Genomic DNA, 27,012 nt, shown 5'->3' with positions numbered 1-27,012 from the left:
AAGAGAAACTCCCACAGGGAGATTCAGAAACAGAGCTCTCCACCGAGTCTGAATCAGAAATCTGAGGAGAAATTCCTGCATCTGTCCCTTCATCTTTCTGTCCAAATTCAGAATCTAGAATCTCTTCAAGAAAAGAGATATCCCTCTTTCTTTTACCAGAAACTACTTTATAAGAAGGATTAATAGTCTGAATTAAACCCTGAGCCAGATCCAGTAAACTACTCATGCCTAAGAAAAATTGAGGAGGTGTAAATATATGTTTAGTTTTCTGTTTCTTTTTGACAGGAAAAATGGGGCTAACAGTGTTACTAATGACAGCAGTAGCTTTCTCAAGGATGGGCACAACACTTTGAAAAACAGGGAAGCCTTCCCTGTTCCCTCTCCCAGGACTGGCAATTGTGGCTCTCCACTGCCCACTGCTGAGACCCTAACAGACACAGAGAACATGGTCAACCCTCTGGTTGATTGTGGCTGTAAGTGCTACACAAGAGGGATATGGGGTAAAAGATGAGTGGCCTGAGATATACCCAATGGCCACAGCAGAGTCACCCACCCATGGCTGAGGCAAATTGCTACCCTGCTGTGGTGGCAAAGGCTGTTTGCTTATTTATTTATTTTTTTTTTGTAGTTAGAAGAAGGACCAACCATGGGACAGACAGTTTGTTCCTTGGTCAAGCCAAAAGTGGTGCCTCTTTCCTGGGGAAAACAAGCAGCAAAAGCCGTTAAAATTCTTAAAAGTCTTTAAAAGTCACTTTTTTTCACAAAAACACAGTTAAAACACCTTAAAATACTTTGCCAGCTCCAAAATGTAATATAAACACATTTTATCAACAAAAAAAATATTTTTCAATTACTTTAAACAACTTTTAAACTGAAAAGAAAAAAGAGCACTCTCGTTTAAAAGTACAATCCAGTCTTGTAATAGTCCATCAAAACACAAAACTCCTAGCTTTAAAATAACTTTCCTGAACAGGAAAATGTTATACAATAAAAATGTTTATTTAAATGAAAGTTTTTTTTATTAAAAGGGGACTTATCTGCCTAGCAAATTAACAGCATAAGCCGATCCTCAATCCTCAAAAGCCTTACAGAAGCGTACTCTTCAGTGGCAGGAAGGTTCTGTAAGGCTTGGTACTCAAATCTGTCTTTTTAGACAGCTCAGCTTGAGCTGACCGACGGTTTGGGTGTGTGGAAGATGCCCTGAAGCTTTGGAAACTGGCTATAACTCATATGGCTAAGGATGTTGCAGCAGTGATCAATATGATGAACATTTTTAAGTATCTTGCTGGAATCCATAAAGCCCAGCTGTGTACCACCTTAATAATAAAAACAAAACATATAAACTCACTCCTGAAGTTACAAGACAGATGACAGGTGGGAGACAGGAGGATTTATTATTTGTGAAGAAGGTGATAGATGATTAATGGATGACCATAACACCCTTCCAGAAGTGACAGTAGGATCAAACAATGAGTCTACTTGAGACTGAATTGCTAACTCGCTGATCTGACACAAACAAACATTGCAGTTAACAAAACTACAAAATGTAATAAATGAATGTTAATAAAATACTAGCAATTTCGAAATAAAATGGCAATGACTATAAGACATTTCTACAAGTTGTAAGCTTGCCTGTACCCCGCGCATCTTCCAATCTTAATTATAACAACTCAGGCATAACAGTTATGATAGAATTCCCTCTTCCTCAAAGATTATGTAACCTCAACAATGCTATATTTAATTTTGAGGGTGTGGGAAGAAAACGGAGTAGGCTGACTTGATCCTTGCAAAAACTAAATGTAAATATAACATTCTACTACCTAGCTTTCCTGGGAGTATATCCTTAAATATTTCCAGTATGGCAGCCATTCAACATACCCTGTGTGAGAGAGATGTACTGCTTTGATGGCAAGAGAATGGGAAGCTCGCAGTCATTGGACTCATTTTCAATAGGATTAAACAGGCTCAATTAAAGATCATAAGGACTCAGTGTAATACGTGACGGACAGGAAAATAAACTGTTGGTTACGTAGGATCTGCAGCCTATCTAATATGCCAGGAAACAGACAGACAGACTAGGCAGGTTAAAAAGTCCTAATCTACCATAAAATTCTACATTTCTAGGTCTCACACAAACAAAATCTTGCCTACAACCAGTGCTAAAATGCCTAAAAAACTTGCTATACATCTCTTTTCAAACTTCTTTCACCCCACTTATAAAATGCAAACATGTTTTACAGCAAATTGACAACAAATAAAATAACCTTTGAGGTATCTCCTTTATCAAAAATAGAGTTCTGCTGCCGAGGAGAAGGTGGAGGTAAAATCTGATTTTCAGGTAGCTCTGGGTCCTTCTTTATAATCCCTGTGGGGAATAAATAAACGGAGTTAGTGTGAAGTATTATTACTAGGATATGTCAGGGTACTAAAAACTCTGCTAATTACAGAATTTTGAGCAACTGATGGATAATACAACAGTTGCTGGAATCCTATATGTTAAAAGATTCAGCATTTACAACATTTACTTCCTCCAACATACTCGAGAATAACATCACTGAATATGTGCCACAAAAGGTATCACCATTATGCAATATACCCAAGAAGATGTTTTTGGTCTAAACTTTGCTCCTGATTATATTGCTTGTCTGTATTTATTTATTTACTAGCATTTGTTAACTGGGAAAGTCCAACTGAGCAGTGCCATTTTTCAGAGGAGGCCTGGGGAGAAAAGTTCCATTATACAAACATCATTTTCATTGCTTTATCATTTACAATCAGTTTCATTCATGAGCAACAGTTTCCACTATTGAGACATCCTTGACATCAGTTACGTCATTTACAGTTTTGATTAAAATAATAGTTACAAGTTGGACACGAATACAATTTTTTTTCTTTTTAGTGTAAGATGCAGATAAGATATGGCTTATACCAACACCCTCCCAAAAGGAATATACAGCCACATGGAACTAGGCTTTAAAATGTCCTCCTGAAAGAGTTAAACACACCTGCAAATGTCACCCATCAATCAGTTTTACAACTCTAACAACACCCTCTTCCCCATAACTGTTACTGTACTCTGCAAATCTCTTACTGAACAATGTAACTTATGTTTTTATTTCCCCTACCTACACCACAGCTAATCAATGGCTTACCAGGAGGAGGCAGACTAAGTAATGCAACAGCATCACTCTTCCCATCTCCCCACTAAAAAGTTCCTACAATTCTTACTTACTTAGATCAAGGTAAGTCTCTGATCTTCAAGAAAGCATTTTCAATACCTGGCGTTTGTCTTCAGTAAGACTTCATAGAACAGTTTTATTTTCATTTTTTTCTGCACCTCACCTGGTACACTTTTGTTTTCAGGAGGAAACATACCAAGTTATGGAATAATCCATGCTCTGAGTAGGTTTTATACTGTTCCCTCTTTCAGTTACCTGACGCCCACCTTCCTTTACAGTGCACAGTGATAGCACTTATATTCTACCATATTGCTTCCCTCCACTTTCTTCACTACATACACATAATTCTGCCCCCTTTCTCTACTGATTTACCTTCATCTGGTATATTTGCCCACAAGCCTTTAATCAAATGGGTCTTCCCCTAGTCATTAAAAATAAGGTAGTGCATTATTACAGTTGCATTATGTTTTTCTTCTGTAAGCCTGCACAGTTAGTACTGATGACTTGAAGTATGCACTTATACTATGCCTGTTCACTTGGGAATGGTGCCTTTTTGAACAGATACACTGCTACATTTAGTTAAGAAAGTACAATATTATCCAATGTGTTTGTCAAATTATTTGCATAATTTCCTGCTGTTGTATATCTGCAGTTCATAGGATCATAGGAGGTTACTAGGCTAATGACCCCAGGGCTTTTACAAGACTAGCCAAGTTCAACCCATGTTCCCAAGGGTGTCTGGTTCAATCAGACACTAAAATCAGCACCGCTTGCCACTGTCCAAGAGGGACACAGGTGGAACCCTGGGGTGAATTTCCGGTTACCCAACCAATCAAAGTATGCTTAAATAGGGCCAAGAGGGACTATGTTTAACATGAACAGAAACCTTGTTCCAAAGGTGTGACAACCTCTGGGAGACAAATCTGTCTGTACAGCAAGTTCTGTTGATGTCACATACCAGGTTAAGGTCCTTTGAGTGAGTGACCCGTGTGCCATTTGACTTGCAAATGTGCAGCATTTCCATTAAAACTGGGTAAGAATTTGCTCTATATGCAAAGCACAAGTCACCTCTGAGCAATCTGTACAGCACAGACTAAAGTGACAATGATTTCAGTCTGTCCGCATAAGGCAGATCTTGAAGACCCTGAACTTTCTTTATAAGGAACCTTTGTGGTCTCTCCAATTGCTGCAGGTGTTTGGAAAAGAGCATACCAAAGGTAGTGTTGTACTCTATTACTGGCCTGATGAGGGAAGAGTACAAGGGGGTTATAACCTTTCTTTTTTTTTTTGGAAGCAATGCTGTTACTTATGAGATGATCAATATAATATACCCTTCTTACCGCTGTGGAGATATGGTGATCGAAATTAAGGTTTCTGTCAACCTGTGTGCCCAGATCTCTCACCACTGACTGTGTGCTTAGGGTGCTACTATTGATGTGGTAGTTTGTAGAAACATCACCCTTGCCAAAGGTGACAATAATGCATTTTTTGCATTAAGTTTAAAACCATGACTTTGGCACCAGTCATTAGTCTGTAAGACCTTCTTGTATGATACCGACATCACTAGGGGTTTCAATGACTGCTCCCAGTTTGTAGTCATCAGCAAACTTTTTCAGCTACAGCCCTTTACTTTTAGTCTGTACTTCGAAGAACAGAAGGGGGTCCAGAACTGATCCCTGTGGAGCAACAGTGGTTAGGGGCCTGCTGGCAGAGGTAGAGTCCCTTATTTTGACCATATGAGTTCTATCAGTGAGCCGGTTTGCAACCCACCTGACAATATAAGGGTTGATACCCAGTTAGATGAGTTTATTAATGATCCCTGAGTGGGGGATGTGTCAAAGGCCTTGGCTAAGTCTAGGTATGCTCAGATGTGTGTGCACAGATTTTCCCTTGTCTAGGGCTTTGATGACTGTCTTGAAGAAGTCCACTAAGTTTAAGAAGCATGATCTCCCCTTGACAAAGCAAAACTGGGTGGGGTCGAATGTTTGGAGATTTCCTATATCTTTGTTAATAAGGTCCATGATGATTTGTTCCATGGCCTTGCAGATAAGGATGGTCAGGCTAATAGGTCTATATATGTTCTTCATGTTTCACTGCTGCAATCATCACATTTGGGTTATCTGCTTGCAGGTAGCCCTTAGTCGGCCTGATTATCAAAGTTTTGGGTCCTGCATCGGTTGCTGTCTCATCTTCCATGACGTTAGGTAGCCAGGGGTATAAAGCATGCAGCCGATGCCATTACATCAGTCTTTCTTGCTGTGCGGTGCCTGAAGCAGAAGCAGTTTGCAAGTGTTGGTCTGCCGACTCCTGAAATTTTCATTTTCGAGTTTCAGATCCGAAGTCTTCAACTAAGCTAAGTTTCCCACTGGGGATCCTTTTTCTTGCTCTAAACCGATGTCAGTAAAAGTTAACTATTGTATTTCTTGTGAAAAGCAAATACCTCATAAAGATTTTCGTAATGCATTCTTTGCCTAGGCCCAGACCACGACGTACCTCGCTGTCGATTTTGTGCCTTATTCAAACCTCGTACTATTCGTCGTCGGTTCATTTTTGCATCTAAATACTTTGGTACTCAGTTCAATTATACAGAAATGGCTTTGGTAAGCCACCCGACTACCAAAATTCCGAAAAAACGCAAAGATAAAGACAGAGACAGACCGCATAGGTCCAAAGCTGCTGACAACGCTTCTCCTAAGCTAGTCACCGGTTCGCCGGTACTCAGTGATGCGCTTTTGCAGCTCCTGATACACGCTATTTCAGATTTGCAGGCCTCTACTGAGACCCATTCAGAGACCGGTATGCCGCGAGATGCTTCTTCAATTGTGGAACCTGCGGATGTCTCTACCTTGGATGGGTCCGGAGCCACTGTGCAGGCACTGGCTTCTGAGGGTGTATTCAGGCCTACTGACTTGCATATTAAACCGATGCCATCTTCTTCTTCAAGGCCTAAAACTCGATCCATGCCCAGAAAAACGACTCTCAGACTGCATGGTCAGGCCCCATGCCTAAAAAACAAATGATAAGAATGGCTGAAGACCTTATTACTCTAATCAGGGGAAGCCACCCTTCTCCCTCTAAGAGACCTAGGACTGATTTTCCTTCTGATTCTTCTGATCAGGATTCTGAAATTTCTGTTTTCTCTGATGTCCAGGATTTGCCCTTATCTACCTATGAGGATTCTGATGCAGAGGACTCCATTCCCTCTGCTTCCCCTCCAGAGGAATTCTCTTTTGGTGAAACCTTGCATACTCTTAGGGAGCATTTCCGCTGGGAAAGCCAGGATTATTCTGACTCTAAAAAGAGGCTTAGGGAATTCTTACTCCTGCCTCTACACAGGCCTTTAACTATCCCTCTTGTACTGGACATTATAGATGATGCCTTCTCGGAATCTAGCCCTGTCCCTAACACTTTACCTCCTGCTCCCAGAAAACCTGATAGGTATTATAGGGTACCTGGCTCTCACAAGTTCCTCTTTAAAAATCCTACTGAGGATCCTGAGACCATTTCACAGGGACCCAAGGGCATTAAGGCTACTACTGCCAAAAACCCTACCCCCTCTGATAGAGATTCCAGGGCGCTGGATAGATGGGGTAAGAGGGTATACACTTCTGCAACTTTGGCCATTAGGGCCTTAAACTGGCAGTTTCATATGTTAAAGTATCAGCAGCATATTATTGTATTGCTTAAACAGAAAATGATGTTGATTCCTGACTGTGCTGAAAATAAAGAATTACAGGATTTAATGCATTCTGCTGAACAAGTTGGAAAACATACTTTGCAATGTGGTTTTGATTCATTAGAAGCATCTAGCAGGGCTGCTGTCACTGGGTCTGTACTGAGAAGGCATGCTTGGCTTAAGGATGAATCTTTGCCAGATCATGTTAAAGCTAAATTACTGGATGCTTCCTTAAACCAAGACTGCCTGTTTGGCAACAAAGCAGAAGAAGTACTTAAAAAGATGGAAGAAAAAACTAAATCTATGCAAACTTTTAAAGATTTTCTGCAAGTACAGCCTCCTAGATTTAGTAGGCATTGGGCCTCTAAGAATTGGTCCTTTCCTGTCTCTTCCAGGCCTTCTCAGTCCAAACCCAGAACCAGGAGAACACCCAGGCTTCAGTCCCAGGGTACACAAAGACCTAAGCAGTGGGGGGCTCCCACTTCCAAAGCAGGGAGTAGTAAAACTCCCCCCATGGTAAACTGTCTCAATTACTTAACTTTAAACCTTCCAAGCCCTGCTCAACTGATTGTTCCTTTAGGGGGAAAGATCACCCTGCATGCAAAAAATTGGAAACTCATTACCCAGGACAAATGGGTTTTAAATACAGTTTCCCAAGGATACAGATTCCACTTCCACTCCTTACCAACCCCAAGCAGTTGGCCAGACCTACCCCAAATCAGTGGGGAAAGGCTCAAAAGCAAGTTCTCTCTCTTTTAAGAATCAGGTCTATTCAACCTGTCCCAGAAGAAGAATGGGGACAAGGTTTTCCTCATACCCAGAAAAGACAATTCCTGGCGTCCTATCCTGGACCTGTCTATCCTAAACACATTTTTGGTAATCCCAAAATTCAAGATGCTAACTCTTCATCCGCTGCTTCCCATGCTAGGCAAAAATGTCTGGTTGGCAACACTGGATTTAAAGGAAGACTACCTGCACATCCCAATAAGGGAATCTTGCAGGAGATACCTACGCTTCAGAGCAGGCTACATGCACTATCAGTTCTCTGCACTGCCCTTTAGCTTATCTACTGCACCCAGGGTATTTACAAAGTGCCTAGCTCCAGTCATTGCATTTTACAGGCAAAGAACTATTCAAATATACCCATACCTGAACGATTGTCTAATTCAGGCAGAAAGCCAGGACATGCTATTAAAACATCTGGCATTTGTAAAGAAATTGCTAACTTCTCTGAGGTACACCATAAACAAAAAGAAATCACATTTTGTGCCCTGCCAACAAATTGTATTCCTGGGAGCAAGCTTGAATACAACTTCCCAGATGGCCTACCTCATGCCAGAGAAACAAGTTCATTTGATAGCCTATTTCAAACTACTGGCCACAAAGACCCAGCTATCTGCAAGGAAAATACTGCAAGCCCTGGTGTTCATGGCCTCTTGCATTTTACTAATTCCAAATGCAAGACTGCATATGAGGAAACTACAATGGTATCTAAAAGGCTCATGGTGTCAACATTCTCGGGATCTAGAATCAATGATTCCTATCATACCTTGTCTAAAGATAGAGTTCCTTTGGTGGGCAGAGGCCTGCCACCAAAACAAGGGACTGCCATTCACTCTACCCCCCTGCCGCCCAAACCCTAACATCAGACTATGCATGGGGGCTCACTTGGCAGGGCAGTGCATTCAGGGCAAACGGAACCCAAGTCAAATGCACCTGCATATCAATCAAAAAGAAATGTTAGTTGTACAGAATGCTCTGACAGCCGTCAAGGACCACATTCTTCCAGGACAATTATTGGTAAAGACGGACAACGCCACTGTTATGTGGTACATAAACAAGCAAGGGGGAACCCACTTATACCCTCTCTGCACACTAGCCATGGCTCTGTGGAACACAACCTTGAGCTACCAAGTGCACCTACATGCTCAATTTCTGCCAGGACAGCTAAATTTGCACTGGCAAATGACCTAAGCCGAAATCTCATGGACCCACATGAGTGGAAACTGGAACCAAAGATATTCGACATGTTGAGAAACAAAATGGGGGAGCCCAGAGATAGACCTGTTTGCCTCCCCTCAGAACTACCAATTGGACAAATTCTACGCAAGGACTCCCTACAGACAAGCTTGGAAAGTGGATGCCCTGTCCTTCACCTGGAAAAATCCTATCAGTTTATGCCTTTCCCCCTCTGCCTCTCCTCTCCAAAGTGCAACTAAAGATCAAACAGGACAAACCAAGGACAATAGTGATTGCACCAGACTGGCCACGCCAACACTGGTACCCCCTCTCACTGATGGCACCATGGCACCTGCCTCAGACCCCTGCCCTGCTGTCCCAGCAGGAGGGACAGATTCTGCACCAACAGCTTTAAACCCTGAACCTTGCAGCCTGGCTAATTACCTGATCTCTCCATTACCATCCCTCAGTAAGCAAGTGATGGATGTAATTCTGGAGGCAAAGGCCTAGTACTAGAAAATCCTACGCTGAAAAATGGAAAACTCAGGGGATGGGCACAGTGGTGCCCAATTTACCTCATATTCTTCAATACTTAACTGAGATGCTTCACAAGGGCCTTTTCTTTTCTTCCATCAAGATTCATGCCTCAGCCATTTCAGCACATTATAATACAGAACCACTCCTCTTCTCTCACCCATTGCTGAAGCAATTCCTCAGAGGGGCCAAAAGCTTAAGACCACCCAGGAGAGCCCTTACTCCAGCCTGGGACCTTAACCTTGTATTGGAAAAGCTCACTTTACCCCCCTTTGAGCCAGCTGCAAATGCAGAGTTGAAATTCCTTTCTTGGAAAACTGCCTTCCGTCTAGCCATCACTTCAGCAAGAAGGGTGTCTGAATTACAGGCCCTCATGGCAGTGGAGCCTTTCATCATCTTTCATGCAGACAGGGTGTCCCTCAGGATCAAGCCCTCCATTATGCCCAAGGTGGTACCAAGTGTGGCCCTTAATCAGTCCATTCATTTGCCAACCTTGTTTTCTAATCCACAGAACAAAGGGGAATGAATACTGCACTCCTTGGACGTGCACAGACAACTTAAGATTTTGCTTGGGCAGGACTAAGCCTCTCAGGAAATCTGAACAGCTGCTGGTTGCATTTGCTGCAGGGGCAGAGGGGAAGGCCATTTCAAAGCAAACCATTTCTAAGTGGATAGGCCATTGCATTAATTTCTGCTATAAGCACCATGGAAAACCAACCCCACAGGGGATAACACCACATTCAACCAGGGCTGCATCTACCTCTACAGCCTTTCTCAGAGGTGTCCCTACCAGGGATACCCTAGAAGCTGCTACCTGGAGTTCTGTACATACCTTCACCAAGCATTACCACTTGCCATTTTTTTTCTAAATCCAGAGCTAACTTTGCCACTGCAGTTTTGCAAGGCCTTATAGCTGGTCCTAATGCTATCTAATTACCTACTCCCATCCTTAGCTTTAGGAATCTACCCAAATGTGATGACTGCAACAGTGAAACAAGAAGAACATAGTACAGTTGTGTACACTTACCATAAATGTAGATGTTCAAGTGTATTCACTGTTTCAGTCCTGGTTACCCTCCCTCCAGCCCCCTGACTTCTATTGACTATACCTCTATTCTTGCTTACGATGCTTTAAGCTTTTTGGTGTATTTGCTTTTTTGTTGGAGGTGTAACCTTGTATATAATTGCTTTCCATTATGGGGGCACCTGACATCTGGGGCAAGAAAAACTGATGTAATGGCATTGGCTGCATGCTTTATACCCCTGACTATCTGACGTCATGGAAGATGAGACAGCAACCGAATCAGGACCCACGACTTTGATAATCAGGCCGAGTGAGGGCTACCTGCAAGCAGATAAGCCAAATGTGATGACAGCAACAGTAAATACACTCGAACATCTACATTTATGGTAAGTGTACTTTCCCGGGGTCCATGTTTGCAGCCCCTTTGTGCAAAGAGATGACGGTAGCCATTTTCCATTCCACTGGGATGAAGCCAGTGCTTGGCCTGTGATTGAAAAGCATGCTTAATGGTGATGTTAATTTCTGTTTTACTTCATGAAGAACACAGCCCAGTATGTTGTCTGGTCCCATAGAGGCTGTGTTTCTGGCCTTGGAGACGGCATTTAAGACCTGCTCCTCGAAGATACTAGGTGGTGGACAGATGTTAGGGATGCTTTGGGGTATATGTGGGTGGGACAGGAGAGTGAAATTTTCTCTGAACTTGTCAGCCAGCAAGTTTGCAACATACACAGGTTTTATATATGTAGTACCATTCACTACGAGTTCAGTGCAAATCTGGGCCTTGCCTTTGTGGTTATCTAATTTGGATTTGTAGTTAGCTTTGGAGAACTACACTAGGAGTCTTATTTGCTTGTTTAAGTTGGGGAAGGTGTGTTTCCAGTTTTGAGACCGTTCCTTCCTACTCTTAGACAGCAATTTCTTTCTCCTACTGTATAGCCTATTAATGGCAGCTGTCCACCAGGCAGATTTGTTTTTCCTTGAATATCTTACCTTTCTTCTATCAGGTATGGCAAAGTCAATACAATTGTACAGGTGCTTGTATAAACCATTGATGTATAACTCAGCACAGGTTTCTGTTCCATCAGTGGGGGAAGTGCTATGAAGCTATTTATGCTGTCACGTAAGAGACTGTAATTGGCCTTAGAGAAGATTTTTAGTCTAGTTGTTGCTAAGGGGGGTCTTATGTTACAGTTACTTCTAGTGAGACTGATATGTGGTCAGATCTCAGTAGGGATGGCCACACAGGGGATGGTGCAGCGGTCCCCCATGTTGGTCAGCACTAGGTCCAGGATTTTTGAGCCCCTTGTGGATGTGTCAACCAGCTGGTCCAGGGCATTGGAATTAATGAAGTCCAGGAACCTTTGGGCAAGTGAGTTAGAACATGTATAATTTACCAGTCTATGAACAGGTATTTAAAGTCACCAAAAACCAGGGTGTTTGGTTGTATCTTGATTGACTCAAGTAGATCCAAGTAGGCTCAATGGATGTCTTGATTCATGGAGGGGGGTCCAACAGCTGGCAATGACCTGAAGAGGGGTCTTACCTACAGTCAATTGCACCTGAAGTAATTCAAGGGATTTGTGCTGTTTAACCAAGGTGTATTTATCTTTAATGAATATTGATACACCACCTCCTTTAGTTCTCATGCCTTCAGTTTGTGGTATGAACATGCGGAAGGAAATGTAACCTGGTATAGCTGGGGTGCTTTTCACAGCCTTAAACCATGTCTCAGCAACTGCACAAACTTCAGTATCTTCCAGGGTAAGGACTGCTTACAGCGAATGCAGTTTCTGGTTTGGACATCTAGCATTAAGCAGCATAACCTTGAGGTTGTTTTTAGAGTGTATTTTTATGCTGGGAATTTTGTTCTTGTGACATTGCCTAAGAAAGGCTCTATGGGGGTGGCAACAGCCTTAGCCAGTAACCAAAATCTCAGGGGTGACACATGAAGACTATTTCTGGCACAGCATCAAGGTCCCATGTCATCCCAAGCTGACAGATACTGGATTCCCTTTGAATGACACCAGAAACTAAGCTAATTGTTGAATTCAGTCAGTTTTATGGCTAAGACCTGAACTGTGGTTGAACTTGGTCTGTTTTGGATCAGTCTGCAAGTAATAAAAGCAAATAAAATTTCACTATTTTATGTTGCAACTACTTTCCTATCACAGCTGTTGCTAGTCATCATGGTTACTTTTGGATAAAAATGTATGTGGCTGTAACATGTTAAATCCTGAGTGTACTCTCACTGTAAACAACATACACATAATAACTGACAATTCTGGCTGTCATCCAGTTTCATATTGTATGTGCACTGTTATATGCTAAATTGTTTTTGATAAGAATACTGCAATGTACACAGCGTATTCTTCTAATCCTCAGAAGCATAAAAATACTCTCGACAATGGATAATTCTAGTGTCATATATCAGACACAGCTCAATACCTTTTGCATTAATTATTGTTATATAGAAAGTACAGTTGTGTACACTTACCATAAATGTAGATGTCCGGGTTTATTCACTGTTGCAGTCATCACCTGTGGGTTTTCCCTGCTGTGGTAGCCTTCAGCTGGTCTGAATACCAGAGTCAACGTTGTTCTGCGTTGGCTGCTGTTGCTTGTTGACTAACATCAGGTCATCAGTGCGCTAAAGCAAGACAGCTGATGCCATTATATCAGTTTTTCTTGCCCTAACCAGTCAGGAGCCCCAGAAAATATGGTAAGGGTGACCTGGTGGCAAAAAGCCACCATAAGAAGCTTATGTCTTCCTAAAAAAAAGAGGATATAAGGGGTAAGGAGGGAGGGAAACCAGGACTGCAACAGTGAATACACTCGATCATCTACATTTATGGTAAGTGTACGCAACTATACTCTGTTCTTCGTCTTTCACTGTTGCAGTCATCACCTGTGGGAGGATTCCCAAATCTGAGGATAGGGGTGGTAGGATTAGTAATAGACCGAGGCCTGGGTCAGCATGCCTTGCAGAACTGCATTGGCAAACTCTGCCCTAGCCTTAGAGAAAAGAGGTAGATAGTAATGTTTAGTAAAGGTATGGACAGAAGTCCAGGTGGTAGCTTCCAAGATGTCCCTGGTGGGGACACCTCTCAGGAATGCTGTGGAAGTGGAAGCTGCCCTAGTGGAATGGGTACAAATAGACTTAGGGGGTGGTTTCCCATGAAATCTGTAGCAGAAATGGATGCAGTGTGATATCCATTTGAAGATGGTTTGCTTGGAAATGGGATTCCCCTCTGCCCCTGGGGCAAAGCTGACCAGCAGTTGGTCTGTTTTCCTGAAGGCTTTAGTATGGCCTAGGTAGTATCTGAGCTGTCTGTGTACGTCTAGTGAGTGCAGCATTCTTTCCCCCTTGTTTTGAGGGTTAGGGAAGAAGGTGGGTAGATGTATGGCCTGCTTGAGAGTCACATTGGATACCACCTTGGGCATAAAGGAGGGGTTACTCCTCAGGGAGGCCATGTCTCCATGGAAAATGATGAAGGGCTCAATGGCCATCAGTGCCTGAAGTTCTGAAATCCTTCTGGCTGAGGTGACAGCTAGCAGGAAAGCAGTCTTCCAAGAGCGGTATTTTAGTTCTGCTGAAGCAGCAGGTTTGAAGGGTGGTAAGGTTAGTTTTTCCAAAACATAATTCAGGTCCCAGGCTGGCGTGGATGGCCTTCTGAGAGGTCTGATATTCGAAGCCCCTCTGAGGAACTGCTTAATCAAGGATGGTAGAACAGAGGCATGGATTTTAATAGAAGAGAAGGAGAGGCCGGAATTTAGTAACTCCGCTAAGTAATCCAGGATAAGAGGGATGGAAGGATGTGAGGAGCTGCCCCTCTGTACTGGTTCCAGGAACAGAATCTTTTCCATTTTCCTGCATAAGATTTCTTGGTGCTGGGCCTTCTGGCCTCTCTGATAATGTCTAAGACCTGTTTGCTTAACAGGGGCCCCTTGCTTGCTTTTAGGGTATAAGTCATGCTGTCATTTTGAGAGTCTGCAAGTCCAGGTGCAGCACCCCCCCCCCAACTGAGTCAAGAGGTCCGAGATGAGGGGAAGCTGCCTGGGAGGCTGTGATGTCAGGCTGCGCAGTAAGGAGTGCCAATGCTGCCTGGCTCAATACGGACAAATGAGGATGGCCTTTGGCCTCTCCTCTCTTATCTTGAGCAGTACCTTGGGAATAAGAGGCAGAGGATGGAATGTGTACACAAAGAGGGAGCTCCAGGGGAAGGTCAAGGCCTCCACCTTCCACACTAGGTGGTGATACTCCCTGGTACAGAATGTTTTCAACTGGTGGTTGAGGTGCGAAGCAAAGAGATCCACCTCCAGAGTTCCCCACTCCTGAGTGACTTGCAAAATGATTTTTCTGTGGAGCTGCCATTCGTGGGGGTCTAGCAAGTTTCTGCTTAAGTGGTCTGCCAGGGAGCTGTTGATCCCTGGTAGGTATTGGGCTATTAGGTGCAATCCCATGGAGGAGGCTGTCAGCCAAAGGTTCATGGCTAGCCTGAACAGAGGGTAAGATTGGGTCCCTCAATGTTTGTTGTTGTACCACATTACAGTGGTGTTGTCTGTTTTGATAAGGAGGACCCTTGGCCTGAGGTGGGATTTGAAGGATATCAGGACCTTTTGTATTGCCATCATTTCCTTCTGGCTGATGTGTAAGGGAAGGTGCTGGGCATCCCAAAGGCCTTGGGTGTACCTTCCTGCTAGGTGAGCGTCCCAAGCAATGTCTGGGGCATCAGTGGTGATGGTCTGGCCGATAGGGCGGAGGATGAAGGGGAGACCCCTGTTCTTGGCACAGGCCCTAGCCCACCAGAGAAACTTGGCCCTTATACTGGGGATCAGAGGGAGAGGGGTCTCTAGAGGTTGAGAGTGCACTGCTGACACCATAGGTTCTTTAGATACCACTGAAGTTTCGTCATGTGGAGCCTGGCCAGAGGAATTAGAAGAATGCAAGATGCCATGTACCCCAAAGCTTGCAGGAACTTCCTCGCTGTGAGGTGACTTCTGGAAGCCTGCTGGGTAAAGTAGAGTAGCAGGAAGTTCTGATTTCTGGTGACAGGAAGGCCATTTAGGATGCTATGTCCAGCAGTCTGCTTGAATTTCTTTTCGTTGATGGTGAACCCTAAGGAGGTTAGGATGGCTTTGACAAAGCGGAGGTCCTGGAGCAGCTTTTCTTTGCTCTCTGCCTGAATGAGGCAGTCATCCAGATGAAGGTAAATCTGAATATTTCTCTGTCTGCAAAATGCTATGGCTAGGGCTAAGCATTTGGAGAATACCCTGGGTGCAGTAGATAAGCCAAAGGGTAGTGCAGAGAACTGAAAGTGTTGTAAGCCTGCCCTGAAGTGCAGGAATTTCCTGCAGGATTCCCATATGGGGATGTGGAGGTAGACATCCTTTAGGTCTAAGGTCACTAACCAAGCATTTTTTGTCAGCATAGGCAGCAGCTGCTGCAAAGTTAGCATTTTGAATTTGGGGACCACCAGGGAGGTGTTCAGAATGGACAGATCCAGGATGGAGTGTCAAGTGCTCTCTTTTCTGGGAATAAGGAATAGTCTGGAATAAAAGCCTTTGCCTGTTTGATCTGCGGGAACAGGTTCTACTGTCCCCTGGGATATGAGAGTTTGGACTTGTTTTAATGCCTCCACCCATTGATTTGGAGGTAAGTCTGGGTACCCTCTTGGAATTGGGAGTTCCTTGAAAGAAAATTTGTATCCCTGAAAAATGATTTTTAAGACCCACTGGTCTTTGGTTACAAAAAGCCAATTTTCTTTGCAGAGGGAGAGCCTTCATCCTAGCTTTTGGTGAGTGAAAGGAGGGCAGAGGGGGGAGAGGAAGTCATTGAGAGGTTTTGCCATAGAAGGATGGCTTAGAACTCCCTGCCTTAGGGGCAGAGGAGGTCCACCGTTTGGTTCTCTGCTGTACCTGGGATAAAGTCCTGGGTGGTCTGTCCCTGTGGGACTTACCTTGCCCCTGTCTACTAGTTGCAGGAAAGGACCAGTGCTTAGAGGGGAAATTCCTGCTGTACCTGGGAGGTTGGACCTGAAAGAAATCTTTTACTGTTTGCATAGATTTTCCTTTGTCTTCCCATCTTTTTAAGAACTTCTTCTGCTTTAATTCCAAACAAGCAGTCCTTATCCAAGGGTGCATCAATTAATTTAGTTTTGACATGATCAGGGAGAGGTTGTTCCTTCAACCATGCATGTCTCCTAATAACAGATCCTGACACTGCTGCCCTGCTTGAGGCTTCTAGTGCGTTATATCCACAGTGCAAAGAGTGTCTGGCCACTTGACAAGTAGAGTGCAGTAAATCTGCTAACTCTTTAAAACTGGCACAGTCAGGAAAGGAAGAAATCTTTTGTTTTAATAGTTCCAAAGTGTGTTGTTGATATTTTAACACATGGAACTGACAGATGAGTGCTCTGATAGCTACGGTTGCAGAGGTGTATACTTTTTTACCACATCTGTCCAGAGCTCTGGATTCCTTGTCAGAAGGGATAGGATTCTTTGCAGAACTAACTTTAGCTCCTTTTGGCCCCTGTGTAATGGCCTCTGGGTCTGCAGCAGGATTTCTGTACAGGTATTTGTGAGAATCCGGTACTCTGTAATACCTGTCAGGTTTAGTGGGAGCAGGTAGGAGGGCGTCAGGGGCTAAGTTGGATTCATGGAAAACATTGTCCACCACTTCTAAAATAGGGAGGATGGGCAGGGGTCTGCGCTGGGTCAGGTCTAGAAACTCTCTTAGTCTTTTCTTAGACTGAGGGAAGTCCTGAGATTCCCAGTGGAAATATTCACTGAGGGTGTGAAGAAAGGTCTTCTGGTGGGGAGGCAGAAGGAATGGATTCCTCTGCATCTGAGTCTTCATAAGCAATAAGAGGCTGTTGTTCCTCTTCAAAACCTGAATAATCAGATTCCTCAGAATCCTGTTCTGACAGTATTTCAGGATAAGGGTGTATTTTTCTTTTAGAAGATGTGGCCTGACTACCCCTGAAAAGGGATATAAGATGCTCCGCCATCTTAAGCATTTGTGACTGGGGAGGTGGAGCAGGGGTAAGATGGAGACTACAGGTAGATTTTCTAGGAGTGGCCTGGCTTCTAGGCCTAAGAGTATCCATCAGTCTGACAGAAGCAGTAGTCGGATGAGAGGACGTTGTTTTTTGTCTGGAATCAGTAGTGCGAGAGTCCTTCTCGGAAGCCGGTGCCTGCATCGCGGCTCCGGACCCAACCGAGGCAGAGATGACCAAAGGCTCAGAAGACGAAGAAGATTTCTGTGGCACACCGGACTCCAAAAGGGTCTCGGTAGAGGCCTGCATAGATATCTTATCAGGCATCAGGGGCTGCGAAAGCGCCTCACTAAATTCCAGAGAACTGACGACCTGCTTACTGGTAGCGCCGTCGGAAGGCTTAGCCTTGTGTGGTCTGTCTCTATCTTTATCTCTACGTTTTTTCGGAATGTCTACGGATTGCTGGCTGATGGATGCCATTTTGGAATGCGAAGATGGAAGATGAAAATACCTATCTACAATAAGAGCTCTACGATGAATGGTTCTCGCATTGAAGAGGGCACAGAACCGGCAATGGGGTACTTCCTGGTCTGGGCCTAAACAAGTGATGCAGTATGAATGGAAGTCTCAGTGTGGGATCTGCTTTCCACAGGTGAGACAACTGTTAACTTTTTTGGACATTGGTTAGTGCAAGAAAAAAGGATCCCCAATGGGGTACTTAGCTTTAGACATTTTCAGCTGAAAATTTGAACTCTGCTAGCGGCTAACTGGCACACTTTCGAACTGCTTCTGCTATGGGCTCCACGGCAAGAGAGACTGATGTAATGGTGTCGGCTGCCTTGCTTTAGAGCACCGACGACCTGATGTCAGTCAACAAGTGACAGCAGCCGACACCAAAAAACAGTGACTCTGGTATTCGGGTCGGGTGAAGGCTACCACAGCAGGGATACCCCACAGGTGATGACTGCAACAGTGAAACACAAAAAACATCAGGTATCTTATTTTGTTGCAAACACAAATTTAATTAACTTGTTGCAAACAAATTGTTTTATCTGATTATACTTGATGGTAATTTATCTGGGGTGAAATGAGTACAATGTAGAGAGCGCCACTGCCTTTGGTCCAGTTCGAAGCTGTAAAGTGTCTTTGTACCAGTCCACTATGCCAAAACAAAACACAGAAAATAATGCAGATCTGCTGAACTGCTTACATAATTTCTGTCACCTGTAAATCCTGACAGATTTCTAATGGAGTTTTTCTCCCCAGGCCACCAGTGGAAACAGGCACTGTATAGTTAGATATACCTACTTAGGAAAACAAACACTGTACCGACAGTCAGGAAAAGTGAAACAAACATGAGTGAGATCATTAGGCAAAAGTGCGTTCTTGAAGAGAAATGACACAAACACAATAATGTCATCTGCACAAGTGAGCAGCATGCAACCCTGTCACCCCAAAATATAATGTTGTGTTTTTTACCTTGTTTTTTAAGAGCTTTGTAAGCTTCTTTGATTTTAACTTCATCTGTTAGCCAGAGAGTCCAGCTGTACAACATTTCTATGATCTTTGACTTTACTTTTTCTGTAGACCAAGTACCAAGATACTAGACAAAAAAAAAATGAGCACAGTAAGAACCCCATCTGAACACTTTGAATACCAGTTCATATTTCTGTAAACTATAGGCAAGTCTTCTGCAAGCTAAAGTAAATGTTTAAGAAATATATGAATAAATAGTTCCTGGGATCTTACTAGACTTCAGTGATATTTTGAAACAGTAACACTAAAGTAAAAACAGACATTTAAGCATCAAAATGGTAACCAAAACCAGTCATTAATGGTGAATGTCTGTATGCACCAGTTCAATACCAACTTTAGAATAATCCACCACACATTTCATTGTTCTTTTAAGATAAAAAAATACCTATAATTAATATGACATATCAACAGAAGCCGGATAGACTGGTCTTCAATACTATGTATCAAGCATCAGGAAACAGTAAACAGTATGCTCAGTAAAAAAAAAAAGTGTGACATTTTATAGCATAACCACAGTGTGTTTCAAGTTCCTTACAACTAACCGTTTTCCCTGTTAACATGTTTGCAAAATACAGTGCAATAGTAAAAAAGGGGGAGGAAGCTAAAGTGCAACTCTGTTAAGTTTCTATACAATAATACCAGACTGCAGTGAGAACTAAATAAAAATATTCCTCACAAATCTTTCTGTATAGTCACATGAAATAAAATATATATATATGTACCACAATTAAATGTGGAAGCTAATTGGAGATATTTGATTTCTTAATTTTTTCAAGCAGTAATTGATTGTATTTATTGTGTGATGAAGTTGTATAAATAGCAGTATTAGTGGTGAAAACATTACTTCCTTTAAAGCCTGTTGAGGAGAGTGGTAAAAGTGGTGATGTGAAGTATACATATAGTGGTATAAAGAAGAATGTGCTTTTATGCCATATCTTTTCATTTTTCATTTCATTGATGTTGTTGAATATTACCGTAATGACAAAACTGGATAGGCAGGTCTATCCATCTCCAGTAACCTGAAGGACCAAAACTGAAGGCTTTCAGTTAGCTCATTTTTTAAAACTGTCATGGGCTGCTAGTCTCTGCCCCTTTAACCACAGAGTTCTATCAAATAGCTTCTTCTACAGACACCATGTGTGCCCACTGAAAGCAGTGCTTACAATGAAACAGTATCACCAATGACGAGTCAGTCCATGTCTGCTAAGGAGGATGGGTATGCTGCTGACAGGGACTTGCCAACCAGATTTATTACTATGTTTTGGCATATAGTATCATAAGGTCCATCCTTGTCAACAAACATGACAGAGCCCCAAACTTATCTTCCTGGCTGGCTATCATGGGACCATCATGTGATCATTGTGGCTCTGAAGAAAGACCTAGACTAGGAGAACACATCCTATTTATAATGTCTTCTAAAACCATTCACTGAAGCCAACACTGCAGCTACACTGACATCATCTAAAGATTCATTCTTGAAAAATGCCCAAGAGGTAATCATTGCTCCAGATTAATATGCTGTAGGCACAGAGGACAGTGTATCATTATATTTTTTTCCCATCAGAAATTGATACAGTCATTAAGTCACGTAGACAAAATAACTTTTGTAACTCTATAGTCCAATATTTATTAGAAAAGTAATTACAGTTGCAACTCTTTCCTGATTGATCTTGTTGTGTTCACATAAAATATAAGCTGTCTATGGACATACATGCAGCATAATAGATATAACCTCTGTTTAAGTGATTAGGAAAGAGTACAGACATATTAATGACTTAATTAAGGTTTGCTTCAGTAGCTACCTTTATAATGACATTTTGTCCTTACAGAAGATGAGGTATGGAAGACATATAAGGACTGAATTTCAGAAATTCTTATTGAGAAAATAATGACCATTAGAACAAGTATCTCCCAAGACAGGTACATTAAGTCAACTTTATTAGAATCCCCAAAAGGAAGATGGATAAACTACTCAAAATGGTATTACAAATCCGAGGGAGTGACAGGATTCTTGAAAGGAGTTTGGATATGGAATGTGCTTGACCCCCTGCAAAAAGACATTTTAAGGAGAAGAACAATTTTTGAGATTTGTTCTTCTCCAAGTTTTCATTCTTTTTTGGCTTTTCTCCACTCAGCATTTCAAGTGCCAACATCTCAATAGTACAGTCTGCATTATCCAATGTGTTTGGAGAGGTTATGAAGCCTGTAGGCCATCCTGCTATCTGCCTCACAATTTCAAGGACTTTCCTTAACTTTGAGGTGCTGGAAAAGATGGTAAGTAGTTAACATTATCTGTACCATCAGTATCTGTGTCTGGGAGCTTTATCTTGCATATTTTTTGCTTATCTGACCTTGAAGGGGATGGGTCAGAGGATGAGTAAGATGCCAGACATGGTCCAGACATGTCAGATTGATTCTGAAATAGCTTCTTAGCCCCTCAGTCTGGATGATAAGAAGTATGGATGGCTAAAGAAGAAGGCAAAACTGTCTCTAGTTGAGGCCCTGGTCAACATGGGTACAGGCACCTAAGCAGCAAATGTACATCTGTTTGCATCATTAACACTGAGACTGGCATCAGTGCCACATTCTGGGTTTGGGCTGACAGCAATGAATTCAACTGCCTGAGGCTAAAGCCCATCAAGGATAGTGAGCCCAAACTTGTGGCTTCGTCTTCCATCAGAATTCAAAAGCGATGATGGGTCCATTAAGCCCAAGCCTGATGATAATAGTTACAAGGGCTTGAAAGATAACCCAGCTGAGATCAGCAGTGACCTTCACATTATCTGCACTGAAAAGAACCCAGCCAGCCAGTCAGTCAGTACTGTCAACATAGACATGGACCCAAAACAAGACCAAAACGGATGCCGACACATCTGGTGACAATGACAACTGAAATGTCATGAAAAGCCCCATAAGAACTAGTGCCAAAAATAGGGGAAGGGCAGCAAATGAAAGCAAAGAAAGAGCACCCTGTTTCACCCTGGTTACCATAGGGGGAAGAGGCAAGAAACTTTTCCTGCTTAACCTTGAGAAAGGCACTCATCATCTTTTCATAATCAACAACCACAATCACAATTTGGCTCCTGAAGAACCTGAAAGAACAGGAAGACTTGGCAGAAAATGGTCTGAAGGGGGAAAATCTTTCTGACCTTTAACTCTGAAACAGAAGAAATACTGCCTAGTCTAACTAGTTTTATAGCAGTACATTTAAAAAAGCATCAATAACTCTGACTGGCAATTTAGAAATGTGAGGAAGACAGCAGCTGTGAGGCTTGCCTTTCTGTCTCTAAAGAGCACTGGAAATAGCACACACCAACAAGAACAAGCAATAACTGACTTGAAACAACTTATTTTCAAAAGACTAGGGCACATAAAAAATCCTCCCTGGCATGCACAGCCAACATATACGACACCGCAGGCTGCTCTGCTTCACTTAACCTCCCCAGTCTGCCATTGGTGCAGTCCTAGCCCTAGCGATTATTACTGGGGAAAGTAAGAAAAAAGAAGGTGTAGTTGAGCAACTGATGGTCAGCTGGGAGAACACAAATGGGAAGAAAAAATCATAGAGAAAAAAACAGCTACAATGTGCTAAGTAGGAAGCAAAATAAAACATTTTTAATGAACAATGAAAAAAACAAGTAAACTTCACAAACTAAAAACAAGCAGAGGTATAAATGTATGAGTGCTAAGAAAAGTCACAAAAAAGACACAGAGTACTAGGGAGGCATATGGTTGAAAAAGAAGCTGCCTAAAAAGTGAAACAATAGAAAAGTCTGCCCCAGTACATCAGCTATAACCATGGAAATACATACACGTTGAGAAATGCAATAAAAATAACAACAAAAGAAGATTTTTTATATAAACAACACTTTACAAATGCTTAAGTAGTCTTGGAATATTTATCTTCAATGCAAGCAAACTTAATGGTTTTGTGAGCAGCAAGAGAGATGCTAGCTGGTACAGCATTATGGGTAAGGGAGATAATAGCCTGGAAAAGTTAAAGGTGCTGAGCTGACGGAAAGCCTATAGATTCAGTCTTGTTGGTTGATGAGGATGTGCCTCCTCTTAACAAATGTAATTTTCAAATGACATGTACACAAAATAAGACTTCTCATATAAGACATCTAATTGTACATCAGAGGGTGACGATGTCTGGGAGGAAAGAACTGAATAGTTGCTACCCTTCTGCCTCATCCTGGAAAAGGGGAGAAGAGTGCATTCTAGCTACTGAAGGCCTAACTCTAAGTAGAATTCTAGGAGTATTATGGATGCTTAGGAGTAGAGCTGCTTTGCAAGACCTCCCACTATTTGTGAGCTCTTGTACCTATACAACATTATATACAACAACAGAAGGGTATGAATGTAAATCAGCCCAATGGCATTTTGTGTAGGGACCAACTAGAAACAAGTGGTTTACAATAATATCATCCATGCTACTATCCATGGATGCTGGCCTCAAAGAAGGCCCCACCATCTAATGCTAGTAGTAAATACTAGGTGAGTGATAAATGGGGGACATTTTGGTAAGGAGGACACAACAAGATGATGAAGGTGAGAACTGAGAGGGCAAAAGCTAGGTATAGGAGAAAAAATAAATCCCAAAATAAGCAAAGTACAATTATGTTAGTAACTTATCATAACTGTAGATGTTTGAGTATATTCACTGCTGAGTTAATAAATCTTGGCACTTGTGCCATAAGAGGCCAGTCAACCAGCTTGACGTCCACAGCTTGGCACCATTCTACCTCTAAGCTGGGTGGAAGCCATTCCCACCTGGATGTAAGGGCATCAGTGATGTAAGTTATATGTCTGGCTGTGCCATCTTTAGTTCCTTTCTGCCTTGGCAATGTAGTTTTGCATAGTCTAAAACAACAACACTGACTGTCCTTATGGAATTAATCCCTAGGAAGGCAGTCCAACCAGAAGGCCCCAAGATGGCACCCCAGGTTCTAGGACAACCCAAAGAGAAAAGGTGTCTGGCTAGGCTAATAGAGAGGGAAGGCAGGAGAACAGTAACCAAGCTACCTACCTACTCCAACGTAAGCACATCCACAAACAAGAGAGATAAAGGGAAGAGGGAGGAAACTGGCACTGCAACAGTGAACATACTCAAATATTGACAGTTGGATTAAGTTCCTAAAATAAATTTACTGTTTCAATAATACCTCTTGTAAAAACTTATGGTTGGCTGTCCCTTGAGAAGAGTAGGCTGCAGCAGACCTTGTAGAATGGCCACAACAAATCCTGCCACAGCTCTAGATGCAATATCCAGATTTAAGTGCTCTGACAAAGTGTGGACAGATGACTAGGTAAATATATCAAGGACAAATTGGGTATTGACTGGCACATGTGGAAGACAGTGATAACTGCAGTGCCCTTAATGGAATGGATCCTTATTTGGTCTGGCACAGGTTTGCCTTGAAGCATAAGAGAAGTAAATACAGTTTGTTAGACATATGAATATGGTCTGTTTGGTATCAGAGGTTCCTTTCTTTCCCTTTGTAAATGAAATGAACAGCTGTTCAGATTTTCTTACTACTTTTATCCTGTCCAAGTAAAGTATCAACTGCATATGCATATCCAAGGAGTGTAGCATCCTTTTCCCTCTTGTCATGGGGTAATGGAAAAAAAACACTGTGAGTTGAACAGCCTGATTTAAAGATAGTTCTCCCATCACTATAAGTATGAAGGTATTAATTTTATTTTATTTTATCATTTATTTACTGGGAATGTCCGACTGGGACAGAGACCATTTTCACCGGAGGCCTGGGGAGAAAAGTTCCATCAGTAAAATATAGTTACACACACATTAAAATATTACAAATATACTGGTAAACAGTTGCACTGGAACACACTGAGTACAATATGGCATAATGGGTTCATGTCTATCGATCAACAACTCACTATATCGACATCCACTTCACCGACATCTGAAATACTCGACACCGCAAATCACGGACATTTAACAGGTAAGAGATTTAAATTCGCTAATCATGCCTACCATGTTTTAGTAAGTATGGCAGTGTTATGCATGTCTGGTAGGCATGATTAGCTAAATTTAAATCTCTTACCTGTTAAATGTTCGTGATTTGCGGTGCCGAGTATTTCAGATGTCGGTGAAGTGGATGTCGATATAGTGAGTTGTCGATCGATAGACATGAACCCGGCATAGTATGTGTTTGATAGTTGACGTGGCAGAGTACTAAACAAAGGTTTCATCATAGTAGTATACAATTTTGCATAATAGTTAATATTTAGTTTTGCGGTAGTTAAATACAGTCATTAGACAGGTAGAAGTTTTTTTATCTGAACATGTTTAGTGAGGTGAACAGTGGAATTTAGAAGTGGAAGTATAGGAAGGGTTATGAAGAATCAAAGGAAGGAGGATTTGGACAGTAATATTGGAAGGCAAAGGTAGAGGTTAAAGGAGGGTATCTGAGAAAGTAAGGTAGTCAGGTGGGTATGGTAAGAGGAGAATTCCAAATTATCAGTGATAGCAGGGTGGGGGTGCTGATGAAATAAGTGTGTAGTAAGTTTAATTACAGTAGATGGAGAGAGAGTGATTGTATAGTAGTGTTCACAGTTGGCTATGGGAGGAAGATTTAGTCTCGACTAGTGCATAGGCACAGCCATTTATTTGTGAGGTAGCTCTTAAGTAGATTTTTAAACTGAGATGGGTTAATAGTAGCTGTAATTGGATGTGGAATAGTGTTCTAAATTTCGGAGATGTAGTTAGAGTAAAGGGAGACACCACTGTATATACAATTAGTATGTAGTGTGAAACTATCCTTGTGGAAGACGGAGAATGGTTCTTTCCACCTGATGGCCTGCAATATTGAAATCGTTCAGGCAGAGGTAACTGCCAGCAACAGGACAGTCTTCAAGGTTAAATATCAGCCGAGAGGAGGAAACAGCTAATTTAAAAAGTAGCAAAGTTAGTTTATCCAGACCATAGTGGGGTCCCCACGTTGGAGTAAATTCCTCCTTAGGGGTCTTCAAGTGCAGCCTCTCTTTACATTTCTCTATTTTCTCCCCATGGTATCCTTTCCTGCAACTATTTTCACTATCCTCTTCTAATGTTTTCATATCTCTGTATATAATGATATTCTGCTGCCTCTATAGCATAAGCCATCTCAGTCACATTGGCTACATCTTATCTAAAAAGCAATGCTGAGCATATTTCAGTTTTTCCATCCATGTTTTGACTCTGCAAACTGTTTCTTGAACTAAATGTTGTAGCACATTCTTGCATCTGAAAATATGTTTATGTTTTATAGCATATCCTTGCATCTGTAAATATGTTTTGTTAATTTCTTATATGATCCTATTCACCCAGACTGTTTCTGCAAATGGTCCATTGAGATCAGTGCACTACCCTGGCACTACTCTCTTGAGGAAGGAACAGCGTTAGGGGTCCAAAGGCAGAAAAGTTAAACAGATGAAATATGAATCTTTACTGATGCACAAGACAACCTTGTTTTGTATAGGTCTAACAGGTGGTTATCAATGGCAGTCAAGCTGAGCCCTTCTGTGGCATCAAAGGGAGAATCTTTTCCATTTAGCTTGGTATGATTTTCTTCTAATTGGTTTCCTAGTCTCCTTAAGAATGTACATCACATCCTCTGGCACATGCCTAAAAGGAATGACTGCTAGATCATTTTGTTGAAAACTTAAGTACTCAGGCTGAGGTGTAGGGGTAACCATTTGTTTTGTGTCAAGAGCTCCATATTCTGCAGCAACATTACACACTCTGTCCTTGCTAAATTCAGCAGAAGGAAGAACCAGTGTTTCCTGTGCCAAAGTGGTGATAGGATTAGCATTTCTTGTCTGTCTTCCTTTATCTTCCATTTCTCCATGGGGAATAAGGAGAAGCATAGAAAAACAGACCTGCCCATTTTAAGATTAAGAAGAACATGTCTGACCCAGGTCCCTGCTGCCAGTGTCCTGGTGCAGAATTTTCTCAGAGGTCTGTTTTATAGAGAAACAAAAAGATCTATTTCTGGAAAATCTTGTTTGTGAACTAAGTCAAGAAAAGCATCCACCATTATGGGTCTGCCTCTGTGTTACTATGCTAGTTGTTATGGAGATCTTCCAAAATGGCATGTAAGA

At 42.2% G+C, this 27,012-nt stretch overlaps 1 protein-coding gene across 1 annotated transcript in view; it reads right to left on the bottom strand.

Annotated features, from left to right (window-relative positions):
• The window catches only part of LOC122816478 (ADP-ribosylation factor-binding protein GGA1-like), a 1,452,484-nt gene that overhangs the window by 827,711 nt on the left and 597,761 nt on the right, over positions 1-27,012 (bottom strand). The window contains exons 5-6 of the mRNA XM_044089299.1: positions 18,847-18,970; positions 2,265-2,365 (exon numbers count right to left, since the gene is read on the bottom strand). Of these exons, the coding sequence (XP_043945234.1) occupies positions 2,265-2,365; positions 18,847-18,970 (225 nt within the window). The remainder of the gene's footprint in view (positions 1-2,264; positions 2,366-18,846; positions 18,971-27,012) is intronic.

Source organism: Protopterus annectens, chromosome 12.part0 (assembly GCF_019279795.1).
Source record: "Protopterus annectens isolate FY-2018-M chromosome 12.part0, PAN1.0, whole genome shotgun sequence".
Taxonomy (NCBI): Eukaryota; Metazoa; Chordata; order Ceratodontiformes; family Protopteridae; genus Protopterus; species Protopterus annectens.
Note: the sequence above shows the minus strand (reverse complement) of the source record. Positions and strands in the feature narration are given on the sequence as shown.